Genomic DNA, 20,594 nt, shown 5'->3' with positions numbered 1-20,594 from the left:
ATGGAGGGGGAGGGAATTCTAGGCCAGTGGGAAAGGAGTTAGTGGCAAAATAGATAAGATTAAGTTACAGTGAGTAGGTTGGCATTAGAGGAGTGAAGTATGTGGACTAGGTTGTAGTAGGGAATCACAAGGTGAGGAGGGAGAGCTGATTGTGTCCTTTAAATTCAATGGTAAGAAGTTTCTGTTCGATGCAAAGGTGGGTGGGCAGCTACTGGAGGTTCTGGAGGAGTGGGGAAACATGGAGTGAATTTTTTTGTAGAAAGATGATCCAAGCAGCAGAGGGAAATGTGGACTGGAGTGAGAAGAGACAGGAGGCAGAGGAGTCAGCAAGGAGGTTGATAGAATGGCCTCAAGAATCACTAGATTGTAAATTATTTAATGGCATGGATCGTATCTAAGTACAGTCAGTGCTTTGCATACGGTAAGTGTTTTGTCATTGATTGATTGAACCAACTGCAGACAGTTCCACAGGAAATGTTCCAGCCTGACTGTCAAGAAGTGCTGAGGGTTTGTCCTTGGCTTTTTTTTTTCAATATGGTATTTAAGTACTTACTATGTGCCAGGCACTGGACTAAGCACTGGGGTTGATATAAACTAATCAGGTTGGACACAGTCCCACATGAGGTTCATAATCTTAAACCCTATTTTACAGATTAGGTAACTGAAGCAGAGAGAAGTGAAGTGACTTGCCCAAGGTCACACAGCAGACAAGGAGAAGAGTCAGGATTAGAACCCAGGTCCTTCTGACTCCCAGGCCCAAGCTCTATCCACTATACCATGCTGCTTCTGTGTTTCAATCTGAACTCAGACCAAACAAAATAACTGGGAAAATCTGGCTCCTTTCAACTACAGAACGTATTTGGACAATCACAACAATCACAGCCTTTAAAGAAAGATAGACGTAATGATGCTCAATCCACTTCATTCCTTTCCTGTTAACCCCTGGTGTCTGTGCAATACTCACCTGAATGGCAAGGGTCCAGAAAAGGTGCACTGCTCCATTTCCTTGGGCCAGTGGTGCAAGGAATTCTCTCTCCAAGACATCTGCCCTTAGGGATGCAGGCTTACTGTCAACAGCATCGTCCTCAAACCAAAGCACAGCTCTACTCTTCCAGTTTAGAACCTGGTTGATACCAATTCAAAACCTGGATTGTTGGCTTACAAAGATGCAATGGATTGATTTACTTTGTTGTTATAAGCGGATACATGTTTCATTGTATGTTGTTGTTGAATAAAGGAGGACTTTTCACGTCTTAATCAATGGCGTGCCACAAGTTTAAATTCATAAATAGCACCTACACTGAGTGCTATCACTGACCTGAAGGGAAAACATGAGGTAATGTTTTCCCTTCAAATAACCTATCCTTTTTTTAAATGGTATTTGTTATGCACTTACTATGTGCCAGGCACTGGCTGCTCAGAAAAGATCTCCAGATCTTTTAACAAGTTTTCCCCAGTTAATTTCTTGACACTCGGAGCCACATCATCCCTTCAGCCCCCCGTAACACTTACGAACTTATTTGCACTCACGTATACACGATTGAACTTAATCATGTGTCCATCCTGATGATCTCATATCTACAGCAGCGCTTAATACAGTGCCTGGTACAGAGTAAGCTCTTAACAAGCACAGCAATTATTATTTCTTTTGACTGGTGTATTTGCAAATGTGTTTAGGTGTGTTTCCCCCATTAGAATACTAGGTCCTTGAGGGAAGAGAATGTGTCTCTTCTTTATTCTGAACTTCCTAAGGACTTGGTGTGCTTCATTGCTTAAGTGGGTGTTCAATAAAGTCTGCTGCTACTGGATGGCTTCTTCCTGTCTGGCAGTAGGAAGAGGGGTTCAGGCATAGCTGAAGAAGGATGAAGAGGGAAACGAAAGTGGATATTTCTTTTCTGAAGACTGAACTGTCTTTCTTACTCTCCTTTAAAGGCAGGCAGTCTGCAAAGAGAATTCAAACTTGCTTCCTAACTTCCCAGAGGGTTGTGCTCTTTGTTGATGCTGGAGATGACAGGAGGGGAGAGCGGTGAGATCTGTCCTGGCTCTTCCCACCTTCAAGTACCTTCTTAAATCGCATCTCTTCAGAGAAGCCTTCCCTGATTAAGCCCTCATTTCCCTGCCCACACTCTCTCCTGCATCACCTGTGCACTCAGATCTGTGCCCCTTAATCAGGTGATATTCACCATACGCTCGGTCCCACAGATCTTATTTTTTTAAATCCATATCCTTACACTCTGCCATTTCCCATATCTATAATTTATTATTATGTCTAGTTTCTCCTCTACCTTATAAACTCCTTGTGGGTAGGGATCATGTTTGCAAATTGTACTTTGTCCTTTCCCAAGTGCTTAATACTGCACTTTGCACTCAGTAAATGCTCAAAAAATACCACTGATTTATTACTACCTGGAAGAAACTTGTCAAAAAATCTCTAGGAAAGTGCCTGTTTGTAAGGACAAAGTTATTCTGAAAAATAATGTCCTTGTCAAATGCTGAAGTGGTTCTTTTGATGAGAGGAGGGTAAATAGGGAGAAATAGAAATGGAAAAGAATTTGGGGCCATGTCCCTTTAAACTGGAATGAAATAGAGAGGTGTTGAAAAGGCTAAGCTGGTCTGAGTGTCCTAAACCAACTGTTCCAAAGGCAAAGAAAGTAATTCTAGCATGGGAAGTGTGAATGGTTGTTTTGTGTGTTTCAGCCCTCTTTTCTATTGTTACTGTCTCAGGACCACAGCCATTTAACCCAGTAATGTAATTTTGAGAAGTTTTTTTCCAATGTAGGCTGTACAAATACAAAAAGCAGTGAAGTTGGAAGATAGAATTCATGTCCAATACCCATTATTTATGCTATTCAATTTCACAAAGCATAAATCTGAATTGATTTGGTGTAATCTATCAAGAGTCTAATGATGGTAATAAAATATGCTCAGTGGACAGAACCTTTAATGATTCATTTTATGGGGCTGCAGACTTCAACTTGTTTGGACCCAATAAGCTAAAATGATCTGGACACATACGCTTGTCAAGTCAGGTATTTGATCTCAAGGTTTTCTGTTTATTTTCATTGTCCAGGAGCTACGGGAAGATAATATCATTCTAATTGAAACCAAGGCAATGCTGGAGGAACAGCTCACAGCAGCACGAGCCAGGGGTGATAAAGTGCATGAACTGGAGAAAGAAAACTTGCAGCTGAAATCCAAACTTCATGACCTGGAACTGGTAGAGCAAGATTTGTTATCACTTTTAAATTAGATTTAGTTAACTGTAAATATCCGCCATTGCCTTTCGAAATAGTAGCTGTTGCATAAAAAGGAAATGGAATCTTGGGGTACCCCACCTCTGAACCTATCGAAATTTTAAAAATAACTGAGAAGTAGTTTTAAAATTCAGTCCATTCTGCAGGAACGTTTCAAGAACTTAGAGACTGTATGCTAAATGCCTCTGCTCAATCTGTTCTTTTAGGAGAGTCATTTTTAACTTTTGCTTCTGCTATTTTTAAAAAGTCAATTGGAGGTGATTTGTGGTAATGTCCTTGTCTCAAACTAGCTATATTCACGTGTTTCTTGCCAGGTGTTTCCTAATTGAAAACAAGGTGTAGTTATCTGTGAAGTACCTAGCTAGTATTAAGGTAGCGACCTGACCTATGTCTTTTGAATGATTGGTGTGGGATGACATTTAGCATGCATCAGGACTTATCTCTTTAAGATGCCAGTTCCTGTTAAGGTTAATTACAGTCTCAGCCCAATATGTCACACAAACATTGTGTATGTGACAGCTCACCAGCTCTCCCCCATCCTCTGCGATTTTCTGGGCTAAGGCAGTACAAGAGATGGGACTGGAAAATCCAAAGCAGCTTGAGAAGTTTAAGAGGATAACCAGACGATGCGTTCTGCCCGTATCTCTATCTGCACTCCTTCTTCTTTCCTTCTATAGGATCGGGACACTGATAAGAAGCGAATTGAGGAACTTCTAGAAGAGAACATGGTGCTAGAGATTGCTCAGAAGCAGAGTATGAATGAATCAGTTCACCTGGGCTGGGAATTAGAACAGCTTTCCAAAAATGCTGAGCTCTCGGATGGTAAGTAGCCATCTTGAAGCAATTTTTCATCCTGGTGATACTTGAGGTTTCCTTTGAAGAAAACCAGACCTGAATCCTATCCACTGGGGTGGGACCTAAACCTTTCACTACTTCATTCATTCAATCCTACTTACTGAGCACTTAACTGTGTGTGGAACACTGTACTAAGCACTTGGGAGAGTACAGTATAACAATAAATAGATACATTCCCTTAACAAGCTTTCAATCTAGTGGGGGCAGCGGAGGAAGACATTAATATAAAGAAATAAATGACAGATATGTACATAAGTGCTGTGAGGCTGGGGGGGGGGGGGAAAACGGAACAAATCAGTGCAATGCAGAAGGGAGTGAAAGAAGAGGAAAGGGGAGCTTAGTTAAGGAAGACTTCTTGGAGGAGATGTGCCTTCAATAAGGCTTTGAAGTGGGGGAGAGTAATTGTCTCAAGTGCTCTCCCAAGAAGTGTTTTTTTTGTCTGAAGACCACTATTTTAGCAGGTGGAAAAAGGTGAACCATTTGGCAGGATTCATATCAAGATTTAAAATAAAGATCAAATAGTGTGGAGACTCTCTGTTTAGGTTGGGAGAGTGCAACCCTTCATCCATTCATTCCCCTTTTTAAAAAAAATAATTGGGTGATTGATTATTTCCCCGAGAATCTGTCTTCTACATACTGACATCTCAACTGGTTGGATGATCCATAAACTCTAGTCCATTTCTTTGTTTCTCTTAAACAGCCTCCCAGGGTAGATAACTCACTTCATGTGTCTGTTTACTGTTGTATTGTACTCTCCCAAACATTTAGTACAGTGCTCTGCATACAGTAAGTGCTCAATAAATACGATTGAATGAATAAATCTCCTCCAAGAGGCCTTCCCTGATTAAGTCCCCTTTTCTCTGGCCCTGGCCCTTTGCATCGTGTGTGTGCTTGGATCTATGATGTTTGGATATTTGATAGCCATCCCACCCTCAACCCCACAGCATTTATGTAGATATCTATAAATTATAGATTGTAAATAATTAATACCTGTCTTCCCCTCTACACTGTAAGCTCATTGTGGGCAGAAAATGCATCTGCCAACTCTGTTGTACTCTCCCAAGTGCTTAGTACAGTGCTCTGCACATAAGTGGTCAATAAATACCATTAATGATGATGATTGAAGGTCTTGATGAAACAGAAGTTGATGTGCACCAGGAAGTTGTTTTAGCACCTGCACACCAGAGTACCTAGGACAAGGTATAGAACACAGCTTGGTTGCCATTGAAGATAATTTCCCTAATATATCTTAATGCAGCCTTGTACAGCTAATGGCCACATCTCTCAAAATGATTGGATGTTAGTGAATTGATTATCCTCCATTAAATTTTCCATTTCCAGAGAAGCAGCATGGACTTGTGGGAAGAACACGGCATGGGAGTTAGAGGCGGGATCTATTCTCGGCTCTACCACTAACTTGCTGTTTGACCTTGGGCAAATCACTTCTCTGTGCCTTAGTTCCCTCATCTGAAAAATGGGGATTCAATACCCATTCTCCCTCCTCCTGAGACTGCAGGCCTCATGTGGTGGGACATGATGATCCTGTATCTACCCCAGAGCTTAGTACAGTTCTTGGCACATAATGTTTAACAAATACCACTTTTAATAATTATTACAATGTTTTTAGGGCCTTTTATATGCAGAATGTTGTAGAATCTTTGTGACATTTGAATTCTGGTAAGGGTTCCTAGGTATAGAGAAAAATCTTCTTAGAAGTCTACTAAAATAGCTCTATTTAAGGACCAGTGGAAGTATATGGAGCATCCGGTTTCTCTGAAATAATGGAAAACTTACTGGAGAACAGTCATTTTATTTGAATCCACTTGTTTTGAGAGATGTAGCCTTTAATTGAGAAAGTTTGGGAAAAACACAGGTCTTGTGAAACCACAGAAGATTGTAAGAGTCCCTCTAGACTAAGCTCCTGTGGGCAGGAAATGTGTGTACTCCCCCAAGTGCTTGTTACTATGTTCTGCAGCGTGAACACAGAAGAAGAGCAGCGTGGCTCAGTGGGAAGAGCACAGGCTTTGGAGTCAGAGGGCATGGGTTTGAATCCCGGCTCTGCCACTTGTCAGCTGTGTGACTGTGGGCAAGTCACTTCACTTCTCTGTGCCTCAGTTACCTCATCTGTAAAATGGGGATTAAGACTGTGAGCCCACGTGGGACAACCTGATTCCCGTGTCTACCCCAGCGCTCAGAACAGTGCTCTGCACATAGTAAGCGCTTAACAAATACCAACATTATTATTATTCTGCGCACAGTAAGCACTCAATAAATTCCACTGATTGATCATTCCTGTTTTATCATGGGCAGGACGGTTTGGTGAACCACGGGATTCACTCCATCTTTGTTATATTCACAAGGACATCATTTAGGATATTTGCAAGTGGATTATTGGGTCTCCATCCAAGGAAGATGGCTTCCTCCCATTTTAACCCCATGCTGACAGTGCTAGTGACCCTTATGAACTCTTGAGCTGAGACGTTAAACTGAAATAAAGCCCTCCTCATGCTGTCTGTCACACCTTTGTGATATGAAAATAAACAGGAGTTGCCCGACCATGTGTTAATACACTATGTGTTGATCCTGGCTGTTCTGTCTCAGCATCCAGGAAGTCGTTTGTGTTTGAGCTGAATGAGTGTGCATCGAGTCGCATTTTGAAGCTGGAAAAGGAGAACCAGAGTCTTCAGAATACCATCCAGGAGCTGAGGGATGCCTCCCTAATGGTGGAGGAAAACAACCTGAAGTTTGTGGAACTGGAAAAGGAAAATCACCAGCTTGGCAAAAAGGTAACCCCGATTTTGTCATCCTTTACCAAGGCAGTGAGTCGAGAAGAATTATTGAGCACTAGTGCATCCAGAGCTGTGGGGAGTGTTGTGAAGGGAGAACCAGCTCCAGGAGAGACTGGAGAAACGTAAATACATGGGCCTAGGAGTCAAAAAGACTGGGTTCTACTCCTGGGACCACCACACACCTACTATGTGACCTTTGGCAAAAAGCTTAATTTCTCTGTGCCTCAGTTACCTCATCTGTAAAATTAGGATTAAGACTGTGAGCTCCATGTTGGACATGGACTGTGTCCAATCTAATTACCTTGTATTTACCCAGCATTTAGTAAAGTTGGCCTAGCATATAATAATCACTTAACAAATACCATAAAAATGTACTTTTAGACTTCAAGTAGTCATAATAATGATCATTTAGTATTAAGTGCATGCTCTGCATCAAGGAATCTATTAAGCACTGGGGTAAATGCAAGGTAAGCAGGTTGGATATGGTTCTCATCTCACATGGGGCTCACGGTCTAAGAGGGAGGGGGAACAGGTATTGAATCCCCATTTTACAGATGAGGAAACTGAGGCACAGAGAAGTTAAGCAGCTTGCCCAAAATCCCAAAACAGGCTAGTGGCAGAGCTAGGATTAGAACCCAGATCCCCTGGCCCATGCCTTTTCTATAGGAACAAGAGACATCTAGAATCACAAACTTCAGGAACAGATGCCTAATTTCCATGGGTAATTTCCATATACATAAGATATATGGGGCATCTGGAGTAATTTGGGTTATGAGACATAGGAAATCCTTGTCCAGAAAGGCTTTAAGAAGGAGATTATAGTCTTGAAGGAGAAGGGCAAGACAGGTAAGACTCCATCTCATTTTTGCAATTTTCCTGAAGCATGGAATGCAATAAACCAATCAGTAGTACTTACTGAGCACTTTTGTGCTGAGCACTGTACCACAGACTTTCTTGTCTACCAGTTTTAAGGTCTAAATTCACACCATCAGGAAATTCTTCCATCTGTCTCTCCTGATCTCTGTGTTGCTGCATTAGTCTGTGTCCTTAATGGAGATGGGCAAAAGCTGGTCACCACCCTTCTATGTTAAAACTCTAAAACTGTCCCTCTACTTTCTATTCTCCAGATTGAATAATCCCAGTTTCTTTAACTTCCACTACATGCTCAGTTCTTTTTGTTGGTTTTTATAGTATTTGTAAAGCACTATGTGCCATGCACGGCACTAAGCACTATGGTAGATACAAGCTAATTAGGTTAGGCACAGTCCATGTCCCACATGGGGCTCACAGTCTTATTCCCTATTTTACTGATGAGGTAACCGAAGCAGAGCAGTGAAATTATTTGCCCAAGGACCCACTGCAGACAAGTGGCAGAGTCTAGATTAGAACGAAGCTCCTCTGACTCCCAGTCTCGTGCTCTAACCACTAGGCCAAGCTGCATCTCTTACGACATAGAAGATGCATGCTTGGCAAAGCCCGCATTGAATAAGATTCATATAATACAGCACATGGCTGCCACCACAGCTCTACGTACTAGGTTGCTCTTTAACTTAGCCATTCTTGCCTACAATTTCCTCCTGTAGGTAAACCTGTGCTGACGAATGATCTGTGATCATTCTTTAGAGTGATGCTCAGCTCAAGACCCCTCCAGGCAGCAGTAATTGGTTCCTCCAGGCAGCAGCAATTGGTTCCTGGTGTAAATGACCTCCCTTCTCATAACCCTTAGCAGGTTTCTGACAAGATCTCTTCCATCCTGTTCTGCTCAGGTTATTCAGGTGAACTTCAAGAGCCACAGTAGCTATTTTCTCCATTCCTCTGTGTTGCCTGCTCTTGTTTCAGTGGTCTCTCCTTTCACTGGGCTCTCGGTAAAAGTGAATATTTTTCTCATTTACTTATTGGTGTACATTTATTTCTCCTCATTTATTCCTGATGGCAGTTTCAAAATATGATTTCATCATTGATCAGATTTCCTTCTTGCTGCTAGTGGCTTTCACTTGCTTTTCCTTTTATGGGCAATTGGGTGGGGGCCATAGTCACATTCTGCTGTATTGCCACTAGACCACAGTGCCCTGGGCTCACTTTCATTTCTGGTAATGAATATGCTGGCTACACTCTACACTCCCCAAGCCAACGAGGAAGCCTTCAGCCCCTGGGCCAGCTCACTCTAACCTCCTTATGGGGATTTCCGTGTTAAACAAGCCATTTGCGTGACTCATTTGGAATCTAGTCTTGGGTTTAGGACTTTGGAGCGAGGTGCCTTTGCATGCCAGTCAATTTTTAAGGGTTGTAAGGAACTTCATATGAAGGATACCTTTCCATTCACCTTCGGCTTCAGGTTCTCCATACCCTTTTCAGGCATAGAGAACAGCCTCTGTGGCTCCGATCCAGGCTAGAAATTCTAGAAAATCAACCTCTTTGGAGGACCCAGTTATCTGATTACCCCCAACTCTTCTGTAAGATGGGGGTCTCGTTCCTGATGAGCCTCACATTGAGCAGAACTTGCAATATAATACACACACCTTGAGTGGCATCATGAGTATGCTGTACATTAGGCAGACCGAAGCTTTTTTGTTCACATCCTATCCCATCCCCTGCAGGAGGTCTTCCCAATTTATTTCTACAATCCCTTCCCCTACTTCCTCTAGCACTTTTTAAATGGCATTTAAGTGCTTACTACGTGCCAGGCACCGAGCTTACTAATTGCTGGGGTAGATTCAAGCTAACCAAGTTGGCCACAGTCCCTGTCCCATATGGGGCTGATAGTCTTAAACTCCATTTTACAGATGAGGGAACTGAGTCACAGAGAAGTTAAGTGACTTGTCCAAGATCACACAGCACACAAGCAGCAGAACCAGGATTAGAAACCCAGATCCTTCTGACCCCCAGGCCCGTGCCCTATCCACTATGGCATGCTGCTTCTGTACAACCTAATAATAATGCTGTATTTGTTAAGTGCTTATAATGTGTCAAGCAGTGTTCAAACACTGGATTAGATACAAATTAGTCAGGTCGAACACTGTGCCCAAATATTCACAACCTCCCACAGCATTTAGGGATAGATCTGCCATGCCCTGTTATTTAGGTGTTAACTCATGTACGTGTCCCCTTTTCTCCTTCCTCCTTTCTGTCATGTATTTTAGTGTCTCTCTCCCCCACCTGATTGTAAATTCCTCAAGGGCAGGCCTCTTATCTATAATTCTCAAACTCTCCCAAGTGCCCAGGACAGTGCTCTGCACAGAGGCGCCTAGTCAATACTAGTGGTAGATTCATTACTATGAAAAACCCATGAAGAGGAGTTTCTTTGCCACCTCTTACACCCTGTGAGTTTGTCACAGACACCAAGTTTAGCTTTTTCTCATTTCTCGTGGCAAGCCATGGGTATAAAGTGTCGGGCAGATAAATGCTATTGGGACCAGGAAACTGGTGTCATTTAAACAACTGAAGACGACCCCCGGCTTACCCTGAATGCATTAGCTTGGATTCTTTCAGTGTAGATGTGTTGCACTTGGGCGTTTGCCAGCATTGCTCTCATTCTCTCTAGGAAAAGAAACTGCTCAGATTGTCTGGTCAGCTGACTGTGCAAGCTCTTCCCTAGGCACAGTTCACGTGTGCTCACCATGTAGAAAATTGCAGGGTTGGGTGGCCCAGGGGTGAGGGAGAGGAAGAGATGAACAGGGCCTGTACCGGCTTGGCCTGAGCACTACCCGGAGCCCAGGTGTTGTCCATGTCCCTGGGCTGGGGAAATCTCATGATGATAGAATTCCTAGAGACTGAAGAGGTCCTCTGGAGGTGGGGATTCAGGACTGACCCTGGAAACTTTGCTGAGCCAGGACCATTAGTGGCTACAGATGGGTAACATTTTTTCTTATATATTCACTGGGCTGTGGCCAATTCTGAGTATGTCCTGGTCTCAGACTAGAGAACGGAACCAGCGGGTAAAACAGAGTGACCTAGTGGACAGAGCATGTGTCTGGGAGTCAGAGGGCCTGGGTTCTAATCCTTGCTCTGCCCCTAGCCTACTGTATGACTTTGGACAAGTCCCCTAGCCTACTGTATGACCTTGGACAAGTCACTTCACTTTTCTGTGCCTCAGTTTCCTTGTCTATGAAATGGAGATCCAATACCTGTTCTTCCCACTTAGACTGTTAACCCTATATGGGATAGGGATTGTATCTGATCTGTATCAACCCCAGTGCTTTGTATAGTGCATGGCATATAGGAAGTGTTAACTATATCACAATAATAATAATAATAATAGTAATGGTATTTGTTTAGCGCTTACTATATGCCAAGCACTGTTCTAAGCACTGGAGCACTGTTTTAAGCGCTGGGCACTTTGCTAAGTTTGGGACACTGTTCTAAGCACTGGAGAGGGAGACCTCTAGGGAAGAGTCAAACTAAAGAAAATAGGGCTCTTGCCTGCAAAGGATGCCAATTCTTCTTTGTTCAGGCAGAAGGGTTTCACGGTGGCATGTTAGTGGAGGGTAGTCAGGGCAACAGGGTGGAAAGAACAAGAGGAGGTTATCAGCAAAGAGCAGTTCTTGACCTGTGGGAAGTGGCCAGTATGAAAAATCACCTCTGCACAATCAGATTTCACTCTCACTTTTCATCTGCAAGTCCTAAGGGAGCTGTGCCCTGTGTGGTCTAAGCTTATCTTTTTAAATGCGCCGGAGTGGCTTTGACTGAGACTTTCTACTGTTGTAGTACTGTTCTTGTACAGTTGTTCTAGTGTTGTCATTCTGTTGACCACTTTACTATGTGCCTGAACTAGACTGTGCCGGGGCAGGAGATGAGTCAGGGTGAGCTTTAAGAGAAAGTAGGGTTTGCTTTCAAATTGAAGTACTAGGATACTCTCTATGGTAGCAAAAAAGTATGCAGTGCACAGAACTCTTAATAACAATAATAATAATAATTGTGGTATTGTGAAGCCCTTTCTAGTTGTCAGGCACTGTTCTAAGCACTGGGGTAGGTACAAGGTAGTCGGGTTGTATATAGTCCTAGTCGCACATAGGACTCACAAATTAATTACTGTGGGTCTACTGGGAGAAAAACAAATTAACATGTGTAGTTGTCCTTCAGATTCAAAGTAGAAACCACTGATGCCCTTTCCCCAGCCTTGAGATACAGTGAGATGGAAGCCTCCATGGCCACTCCAGTGCTATGATTCAGGTCCCAGCCCGGTACAGAAAAGCCAGTAATCCAACATCATCACTACCTGTTCATTCACCAGCATTTGTTGAGATTCTCCCGTTGGCAGGTCACTGTACCCAGCCCTAGGAAAAGCACACTGAAAGGACTACCCATTTTCAGGTTCTCCCAGCCATCAGTTGCATTATTCCCCAGGAATTGAAGAAGGTGAGCTGAAGAAGTGTTATGCTTGACCTGAGGGTTTTGTTTTGTTTTGGTGTGCAGATTGAAAAGTTGCAAAGCCAGCTTGAAAGGGAGAAACAGAGCAACCAAGATTTGGAGACCTTAAGTGAAGAACTGATCAAAGAGAAGGAGCACCTGCAAGGTGACATGGAGGTCGTGAGAGCTGATAAAGACAGACAGGTATATGAATCACCTCCTTCACCCTCCTGAAAAGCACATGGGAGTTATTTCTATTACTGCTCACATTGATTCTGCACTTGTTATGTGCAAGGCACTTTACTAAGCCCTGGGTAAATAAGATCAAGTACATTCCTAGCTCCCAAGGGACTTAAAATCTAAATAGAGGGAGAGAGCCCATAGGACAGAAGAAAGTCATGAGAATACCATGAAAGCAAGTTGAAACTAAACAATAAATATAACAACAGTAATGTATCAGCTTAACAGAACACTTAATTCTACCATATTATTTTTTCAATATGTGTTTTTCCCTGAGAAGCAGCATGGCCTAGTGGTAAGAGTTCAGGGCTGGGAGTCAGAAGACCTGGGTTCTAATTCCAACACCACCACTACTTGTCTGCTGTGTGCCTTTAGGCAAGTCACTTAACTTCTCTGTGCCTCAGTTACCTCTTCCGCAAAATGGAGCTAAAACTGTGAGCCCCATGTAGGTCATAGACTGTATCCATAGACTGATTAGCTTATATTTACACCAGCACTTAGTACAGTGCCTGGCATGTGGTCAGTACTTAACAATGTCATTTTTTTTTTTAAAAAAAAAAAAGGGCAATAAGGGAAGTTGGAAAGAACATGGGCCTGGGTGTAAGAGGACCTGGGTTCTAATCCTGACTCTGCCAATTACTTGCTATGTAACTCTGAGCCGGAAACATCATCCCAGCGCCTCAGTTTCCTCATCTGTTAAATGGGGATTCACTGCCTGTTCTCCTTCTCACTTAGGCTGTGCACCCCATATAGGGCAGGGACTACATCTGACCCAATTAACTTGTATCTATCCCAGGGCTTAGAACAGCGCTTGACACATAATAAGTGCTTAACATGTGCCCTAATAAATGATATAGGGAATATTCTCCCACTACCTAGGCCTGTTTGTGCTCAGCTCGCCACGTTATGGGCAAAAACCACCTGTGTGCACATGGCATTGGCACAGGGCCATTCATCAGCCAGAGTTTTCCTTAATGCAAGGTCTTGCAAGAGCGCAACCCTAGGTTTTAGGAGAATTGGGTGTCTTTGGAGGGCCAGAGCATGGGTACCTCACTGCTCCAAGCAAACATTCCTGATTTACCAACTGCTACCGCATCCCAAATTTTGGGAAAGCAGGCTTCGCTCCACCTTCCACTAGCCATGCTCTGGAGGGAGGAGGGGCCTTGCCTGGACAGCAGGATGCCTCCTGTAGCCCCCAGAGGCCTGATAGCCAAGGGAGGTCCTGGCTCTGTGGCCTCAGGCCTCAAACTCAGGATGCCAGATCTGCTCCTGCGGGTTGGTAAACCAGGTCCAAACTTTTGTGATTCTGGCTCACCTGTGACTTTCAAGTTGCACTGAGTGCAGCATTATTCATTAAGTGCTTAGTATAGTGCTCTGCACACAGTAAAGTCTCAATAAATGCCATTGATTGATATTCGCTCTTGTTATGGTGTGTTTTCTCCCAGATAAAAGACCTGGAACAAGAGAAGGACCACCTCAATCAAGTGGTTTGGTCACTGAGAGAACGATCCCAGGTCAGCAACGAGGCTCGTGTGAAAGGCATCGAGAAAGAGAACAAAGCCCTCCATGAGACAGTGACTGAGACAAGCAGCAAGCTCAATAAGGCGGAGTTTGAAAAGAAGCAGCTGCTCAAGGACTTTGAGCAAGCAAAAGAAAAAGTGGAGCGGGTCGAGGAAATAGAGAAGGAGCTTCACCGGTTAGAACGAGAAAATGAGAAGCTGACCAAGAAAGTCACCTCCATGAAAATAGTCACGGAGAAGGTAGATGCCCTGGAGCAGGAAAACGGGGGCCTGGAAGTGGAGAACAGGAAGTTGCGGAAATCACTAGACACGTTGCAGAATGTCTCTGTCCGACTCGAAGGCTTGGAGCACGAAAACAAGCAGTTGGATGAAGAAAACTTGGAGCTGCGCAAGATGGTGGAGGCTATGCGTTTCACAAGTACCAAGATGGCACAGATAGAGGCTGAAAACAAAGAACTTGAGAGGGAAAAGGAAGAGCTCAGGAAAAACGTGGAACTGTTGAAAACCTTGAGCAAGAAGTCAGACAGGCTGGAGCTGAGCTACCAGAGCCTGAGCACGGAAAATCTGAGGCTTCAGCAAATCGTGGAGAACAGCAACAGGAAGTCTCAGGACCTGGAGCGAGAGCTTGGGGAATTGGAAGCAGAAAACCAGGTCCTGCAGAGAAGTTTTGAGGAGCTGAAGATGACCAACAAGCAGCTTGAAAGATTTGAGAAGGAGAAGAAAGTGCTGGAGCAGGAGGTGGGCCAGCTGGAGAAAGAGAAAAAGACGCTGGAGAAGGAAGCCAAACGACTCTGGCAGCAGGTGGAGCTCAAGGATGCCATTTTGGATGACAACACGGTCAAACTGGCCACCGCCGAGAAGGAAAACAAAACACTAGAAAAAGAAATTGCTCGATTTAGGGACTCCACTAGCAGGCTGAAAGAGCTGGAAAAGGACAATAAAGACTTGGTCAAGCAAGTTACCATTCACACACGCACACTAACCACCCTGAGAGAGGTAAGCTGGCTGAGGGCTGTTTCAGTCACTTCTCTCACGAGAGCCTCCTCCAGGGATGATGACCCTAATGATGGGAGTTATTGGGTGCCTATTATGTGCAAAGTGTAGGGATTCATGCAAGGCTATCGGCTTGGTCTCATTCCCTGTCCAACTGGGACTCACCGTCTATCTTACCCCCATTTTACAGGTGAGGAATTGATACACCGAGAATTGAAGTGACTTGGCCAAGGTTAGTGGGCCAGTGGCACTCCAGGCTCCTGTCTCATGCTGTTGTGGGTGGAGCTGCTAAAAGGCTAGGTGCAGGAGGCCAGGTGCCAGAAATCCACTTAGTATGATTAATGATTGGAAGATTAGTAGTTTTACACTGGATTGCCATTTCCAGGAGATGAAGCTGGCTGGGAGCATTCAGGAGATGGAAGAAGGCAATGAGATTTAGGCCCAAACTGAATTGAAAAGATCAATCAATAGCATTTATTGAGTGCTTACTGTGTGCAGTGCACTATGCTCAGTGCTTAGGAGAGTACAGTACAACAGAATTGGTAGACATGTTCCCTGCCCACAGTGAACTTAGATTTAGAGGGAGAAGGCTCTTGCTGCTGTTCAACAAAATCATGTGTTCTATATATTCAATAACAATGTCTGTTTAAGAAAGAAAAGTAGATATACGGTAGATCAGTGGTGTGCTGAATATCCCATTTATTCTTGCCTGGATAAAGCACAAAATAGACGATAGAGAAGCTAACCATTTGAAAGCACTATTGGGAAGGAGCGTGACCCTGTGGAAATAGCTTGGGCCCAGGAGTCAGGGGACTTGGGTTCTATTCCTGCCTCTGCCGCTTGTCTGCTTTGTAACCTTGGGCAAGTCACTTAACTTCTGTGAGCTTCAGTTACCTCATCTGTACAGTGAGGATTAAGACTGTGAGCCCCAGGTGGGAAATGGATGTGTCCAATCTGATTAGCTCGTATCTATCCCTGTGCTTAGTACAGTGTCTGGCACATAGTAACTACTTTTAAAAAAGCATTTAAAAAAAAGAAAGTTTACTTTGCTTTTGGGAGGTAATATTAATTAGAGATAATGGCATCTTAAATTTCACCTGCAGGGTTAATGGACAGTGTTAATGGACAGTGTTAATGAGTTGGAGTGTTAATGAGTTGGAGTCTAATGCTAGAGTGTGTGTTTGTGTGGATTTTTGCTGTATTTTTAAAGGGTTTTGAGGAGGTTAGTCTCTGCTGTTCTAAATAATTTTAATTGCACTCAGCATGTGGTTAATCTGTGACTTATTGCAGGACTTGGTCCTTGAGAAGCTAAAGAGTCAACAACTCTCCAGTGAACTAGACAAACTGAGCCAGGAGCTGGAGAAGTTTGGATTTGACAAAGAACTGCTATTGGAGGATGATAACAGTAATGATAACAAGTGAGGAAATGAACTCCTGTAACAGTGCTCTCTGAAGCCCTTCCCCAAATTGGGCCATCCGCTGTATTTTGGTGTTGCCTTGTTGAAAATGCTCTGCCAGTATATTTCCTGGTGGTTGATTGGATTTTTAATATTGAAATGATTATGGCTGTCATTAACCAGGGCAGCAGAAAAGCTTCCTGAGTCCACGATCATGAGGACAGACCCTAGTCCCTCCAACCTGCTTTGTTTTTCTAACATGACATGCCAGATATCTTTTCAAGAGCAGAACAGATAAAATTTGGTGTTTTACTCTGTGTAAAACTACCTGTCAGAGAGTCCATCTCATTGTGAGAGAGTGGGGCGATTCAGCCTGTCATGTGTTGATAGAAACACACAAATTTTCACAGAGTTCTCACCACATGAACTGTTCATTTCAATCATCATCTGATGTAGTTAAGTGGATGAGCAGGGGCCCTGCCACCAACTTCATTTTACCTGGGTTAAATACTTCAACACAGTGAAGAAAACCAAACAAGTGGAGGGAGGGACATGCCAGTGGAAGAAGGCTGTAAAGGGGAAATGGGGAGAGAATTCTCCCATTGAAACAACTGATTCACAATCTAACACAGCTGAATCCTTATTTCAGAAAACATAAGTTTCTGGAGAGCAGAAACGAATCCTCACTAAAATCAGCACTAAGCATGAAGGAAGACAAGATTGTGTTTTTAGAAGCTCGGGTGGAAGAGACTGTGAGCTTGAATCATCAATTACAGAATGAGTTGAAAATGGTAAGTGCAGAGCTTTGTCTCCAGGCTTGGAAGTGGAAGATTTGGGTTTCTTGTTTTAGAAGCAGTGGGATCCAGCCAGTCCTCTCCTCCTTCCCCTCCACCTTTCCCCATCCATTTCTCTTCCCCATCATAGACAAGATATCTGCAAGATCATTTCCATGGTGAGATTTGCGGTCACTTATAATCTTGGGAGGGCTTTCTAAATGCTGGATTTGGAGGGGGGTGGGTTGTTTTGTTTTTTTAATGGTTCTTGTTAAGCATTTACTATGTGCCAAGCACTGTAGTAAGTGCTGGGGTAGACAAAAGATAATCAGGTTGGACTCAGTCCTTGTCCACATGGGGCTCATAATCGAAGTAGGAGGGAATAGGATTTAATCGTATTTTACAGGTGAGGAAGCTGAGGCATGGAGAAATTAAGTGACTTGCTTAAAGTCACATAGCAGACAAATGTTGGATTAGATAAGATTAGAACCCAGGGGTCCTCTGACTCCCAGGCCTGTGTTCTTTCCACTAAAGGTACTGCTTCCCCAGTACCTTTCGGTGGCAGGGGCCATTTTCCTAATGATCCGGTGAGATGAACAAACTGTTTTTGATCATCTCTTCTTTGGTCTCTTAGAGAATCAAGGCAAAGTCAGAAATGTGTGCATAGCCCCACACACATATATCCAGTGGAGAGGGCCACTCAGTTTTCTGCTTCCCCAGTATTAGAGGTGATAGACTAGCTGATGATGTATGTGTAACTTTATTGATGGGAGAGGAAGAAAAGAGGTAAATTGAACACTGTGAATGATACTTTGTGTTTTTGGCCACTACAAGGCAACATCCATCCATCCCTTCATCCAACCCCGGGGCAGTAAAGATTCCTGCTGTCTCCTGTGACCTGGATTCTCTAGATTCACTACCACAGGGTAATGATGATAATGATAATTGTGGTATTAGTTATGTTCTTACTAAATTTCAAGCATTGTTCTAAGCACTAGGAATGATAAAAGATAATCATGTTGGACATAGTCCTACCCCAAACAGAGCTCAGTCTTGATTGGGGAGAGAGGTATTGAGTCCCCATTTTACAGATAAGGAAACAGACATAGAGAAGTTAAGTGACTTGACTGAGGTCACACAGCAGGTGAGTAATGGAGCTGGGATTAGAACCCAGGTCCTCTGACACCCAGACATGTGCTTTTTCCACTAGGCCACACTGCTTCTCAGCAAGTTTTCAGAGTTCAGAACCCCGTGCTGCAAGTCACGATTCAAACTTTGTTTTGGTTTCTGAACCTTCCAGGCGAAGGAGAACTATGAAATTCTCAAACGGACTCAGGAGGAAGGGAGACTCTTGCAGAACTCGGAAAAGGGGTTATCTCCTGACCAGGTAAAAGAGAACTGGACCCCGGGACAGAGAGAAGCAACACTGGAGCTGCTGAAAGTGAAAGACAGAGCAATAGAGCTGGAACGGAATGTAAGTCTGTTGGTTTTCAGGGACTTCTGAATCATAGACTGCCTTAAATTTGTGTGGTCATGAAAGACCTCAATCCATCTACTTCCCTGAGCCGGTAGTGAGCTCTGAATCCAAAGGCAACCACGGGGTCCTTGACTCCTTAATTGGGGTGAGGCTCATGGATGCAGCCTTGGAGCTAGCGAGCATAAGTACCACATTTTGCTGCCTGTGATGGTTGATTAAATTCTGTTTTTAGAATTGCTCAAATGAGACCCCGGGTGTCCCCATTTTTCCCAGCTAACAGCCCTGAAAGAGGGCCCGCTGCTATGGACTTAGCACTTGTTAAGGGCCCCAAAAGACTGGCCGGGCTTTGTACTGCTCTCCCCAGCTCAGCTGCTTCCCCACTGCCCTCAGATTCCAGCTCTAATCCCTGTCCTTCTGTGCTCCTTCACTTGACCCATATCATTTTCCCAACCTTACTCTGCACACCCCCAACACCTGCTTCTCCAACTTTTTTACCACACCTGACACTCCTTGGAGGCTCTCCACTTCCCATCATCTGGTACTTGGTGGAATTGTTTTTGACTGGTAAGATGTATCCCATTGGCAATCCCTTCCTCATTCTTAACAAAATATAGGAGCTCTCAGGATCTAGTTCCTCTAATAATGATAATGATGGTATTTAAGTGCTTACTATGTGCCAGGCACTGTACTAAGCACTGGGGTGGATACAAACAAATTGAGTTACAGTCCCTGTCCCATGAGGGGCTCACAGTCTCAATCCCCATCTTATAGATGAGATAACTGAGGCCCAGAGAAATGAAGTGACTTTCCCAAGGTCACACAGCAGACAAGTGGCGGTGGATTAGAACCCATGACCTGACCCCCGGCCCCGTGATCCTTCCACTACGCCATGTTTCTGTTGAATTAGTAGTAGCAGCAGCAGAAGTGATGGTATTTATTGAACTCCTACAGAGTGCAGTGTATTAAGTACTTGAGAAAATACAACAGAAACAAGACACATCCTATACATAAGGAGATTACAGTGTAACAGGGGAGACAGACCCAAAAAAAATTGCAAATGGAGTCATCAGAATAAATCGATTCTACAATCAATCTTACATATACACCTATTTCATAATAATTGTCGCATTTGTTAAGCGCTTACTATGTGCCAAGCACTATGGTAAGGGTTGGGATAGTGTAGCATACAATCAAGTCCCACATGGGGCTGGCTCATTGTCCAAGCAGGCAGGAGAACAGGTTTTGAATCCATATTTTGCAGATGAGGAAATTGAAGCTCAGAGAAGTGAAATGATTTGCTCAAGGTCGGAGAATGGTACATAGCGGAACTGGGAATCCCTTACCTGAGCTCTTTCCACCAGGACACAATGCTTTTCATAAGTGTAAGATGGGGGGCTGATAGATTGATTTGACCTTCATTGTGGGAATAATAAATGGGGTAAAGTTTTGGAAGAAAATTTGGAAGTAAATTGACAAAAGAGGTGGAATTTTAGGAGGGCTTTGAAGGTGATATAGTCTGTCACATGTTGGGTAGGGAGAGAGTTCCAGGCTGGTGGAATTATGTCAGTGAAAGGAGGGAGACAGGAGAAGCAAGAGGGAAGGTTGATTTGGGAGGATAAAGGGAGCAAGTTGGAGAGGAGTCTGCTAGCACTGAAGGCTGTCACCACCCTCCCCTCTCCAGGATGCAAGGATTGAATATGCTCCACAGAAACCAAACCCAGGTGTCCAAGGGAAAATGGGAGAGAGGATTTAGCCTATTTGCCTTTGGCTACCCAAAAGGGTGGGGCATGGATTCTGAAGCCCCATTTTTCTGTAAATGGCCTTCTTTGTTTTCATAAATCCCTAGATTAAGTTCCTTGAACCATTTCTAAGATGAATTGCTTCCTCTTCTGAAGAGAGGAAAAACTCAGGAAAATCATCCTCTAAGAAGCATAGACTTGCTCTGGGCCA

At 43.7% G+C, this 20,594-nt stretch overlaps 1 protein-coding gene across 4 annotated transcripts in view; it reads left to right on the top strand.

Moving 5' to 3' along the window:
* CCDC88C (coiled-coil domain containing 88C) overlaps positions 1 to 20,594 on the top strand; it is a 172,320-nt gene that overhangs the window by 113,961 nt on the left and 37,765 nt on the right. For all 4 annotated transcript variants that reach the window (XR_003757430.1, XM_029058882.1, XM_029058881.1 and 1 more), the window contains exons 11-18: positions 3,071 to 3,217; positions 3,932 to 4,076; positions 6,711 to 6,895; positions 12,311 to 12,448; positions 13,930 to 15,000; positions 16,288 to 16,415; positions 17,044 to 17,185; positions 18,468 to 18,641. Coding sequence is in view for 3 of the 4 variants with exons in the window: in XM_029058882.1 (XP_028914715.1) it covers positions 3,071 to 3,217; positions 3,932 to 4,076; positions 6,711 to 6,895; positions 12,311 to 12,448; positions 13,930 to 15,000; positions 16,288 to 16,415; positions 17,044 to 17,185; positions 18,468 to 18,641 (2,130 nt within the window). In the remaining variant the exon portion in view is untranslated. The remainder of the gene's footprint in view (positions 1 to 3,070; positions 3,218 to 3,931; positions 4,077 to 6,710; positions 6,896 to 12,310; positions 12,449 to 13,929; positions 15,001 to 16,287; positions 16,416 to 17,043; positions 17,186 to 18,467; positions 18,642 to 20,594) is intronic.

This window comes from Ornithorhynchus anatinus, chromosome 1 (assembly GCF_004115215.2).
Source record: "Ornithorhynchus anatinus isolate Pmale09 chromosome 1, mOrnAna1.pri.v4, whole genome shotgun sequence".
NCBI lineage: Eukaryota > Metazoa > Chordata > Mammalia > Monotremata > Ornithorhynchidae > Ornithorhynchus > Ornithorhynchus anatinus.
The sequence above is the reverse complement of the archived record's forward strand: the minus strand, read 5'-3'. Positions and strand labels throughout refer to the sequence as shown.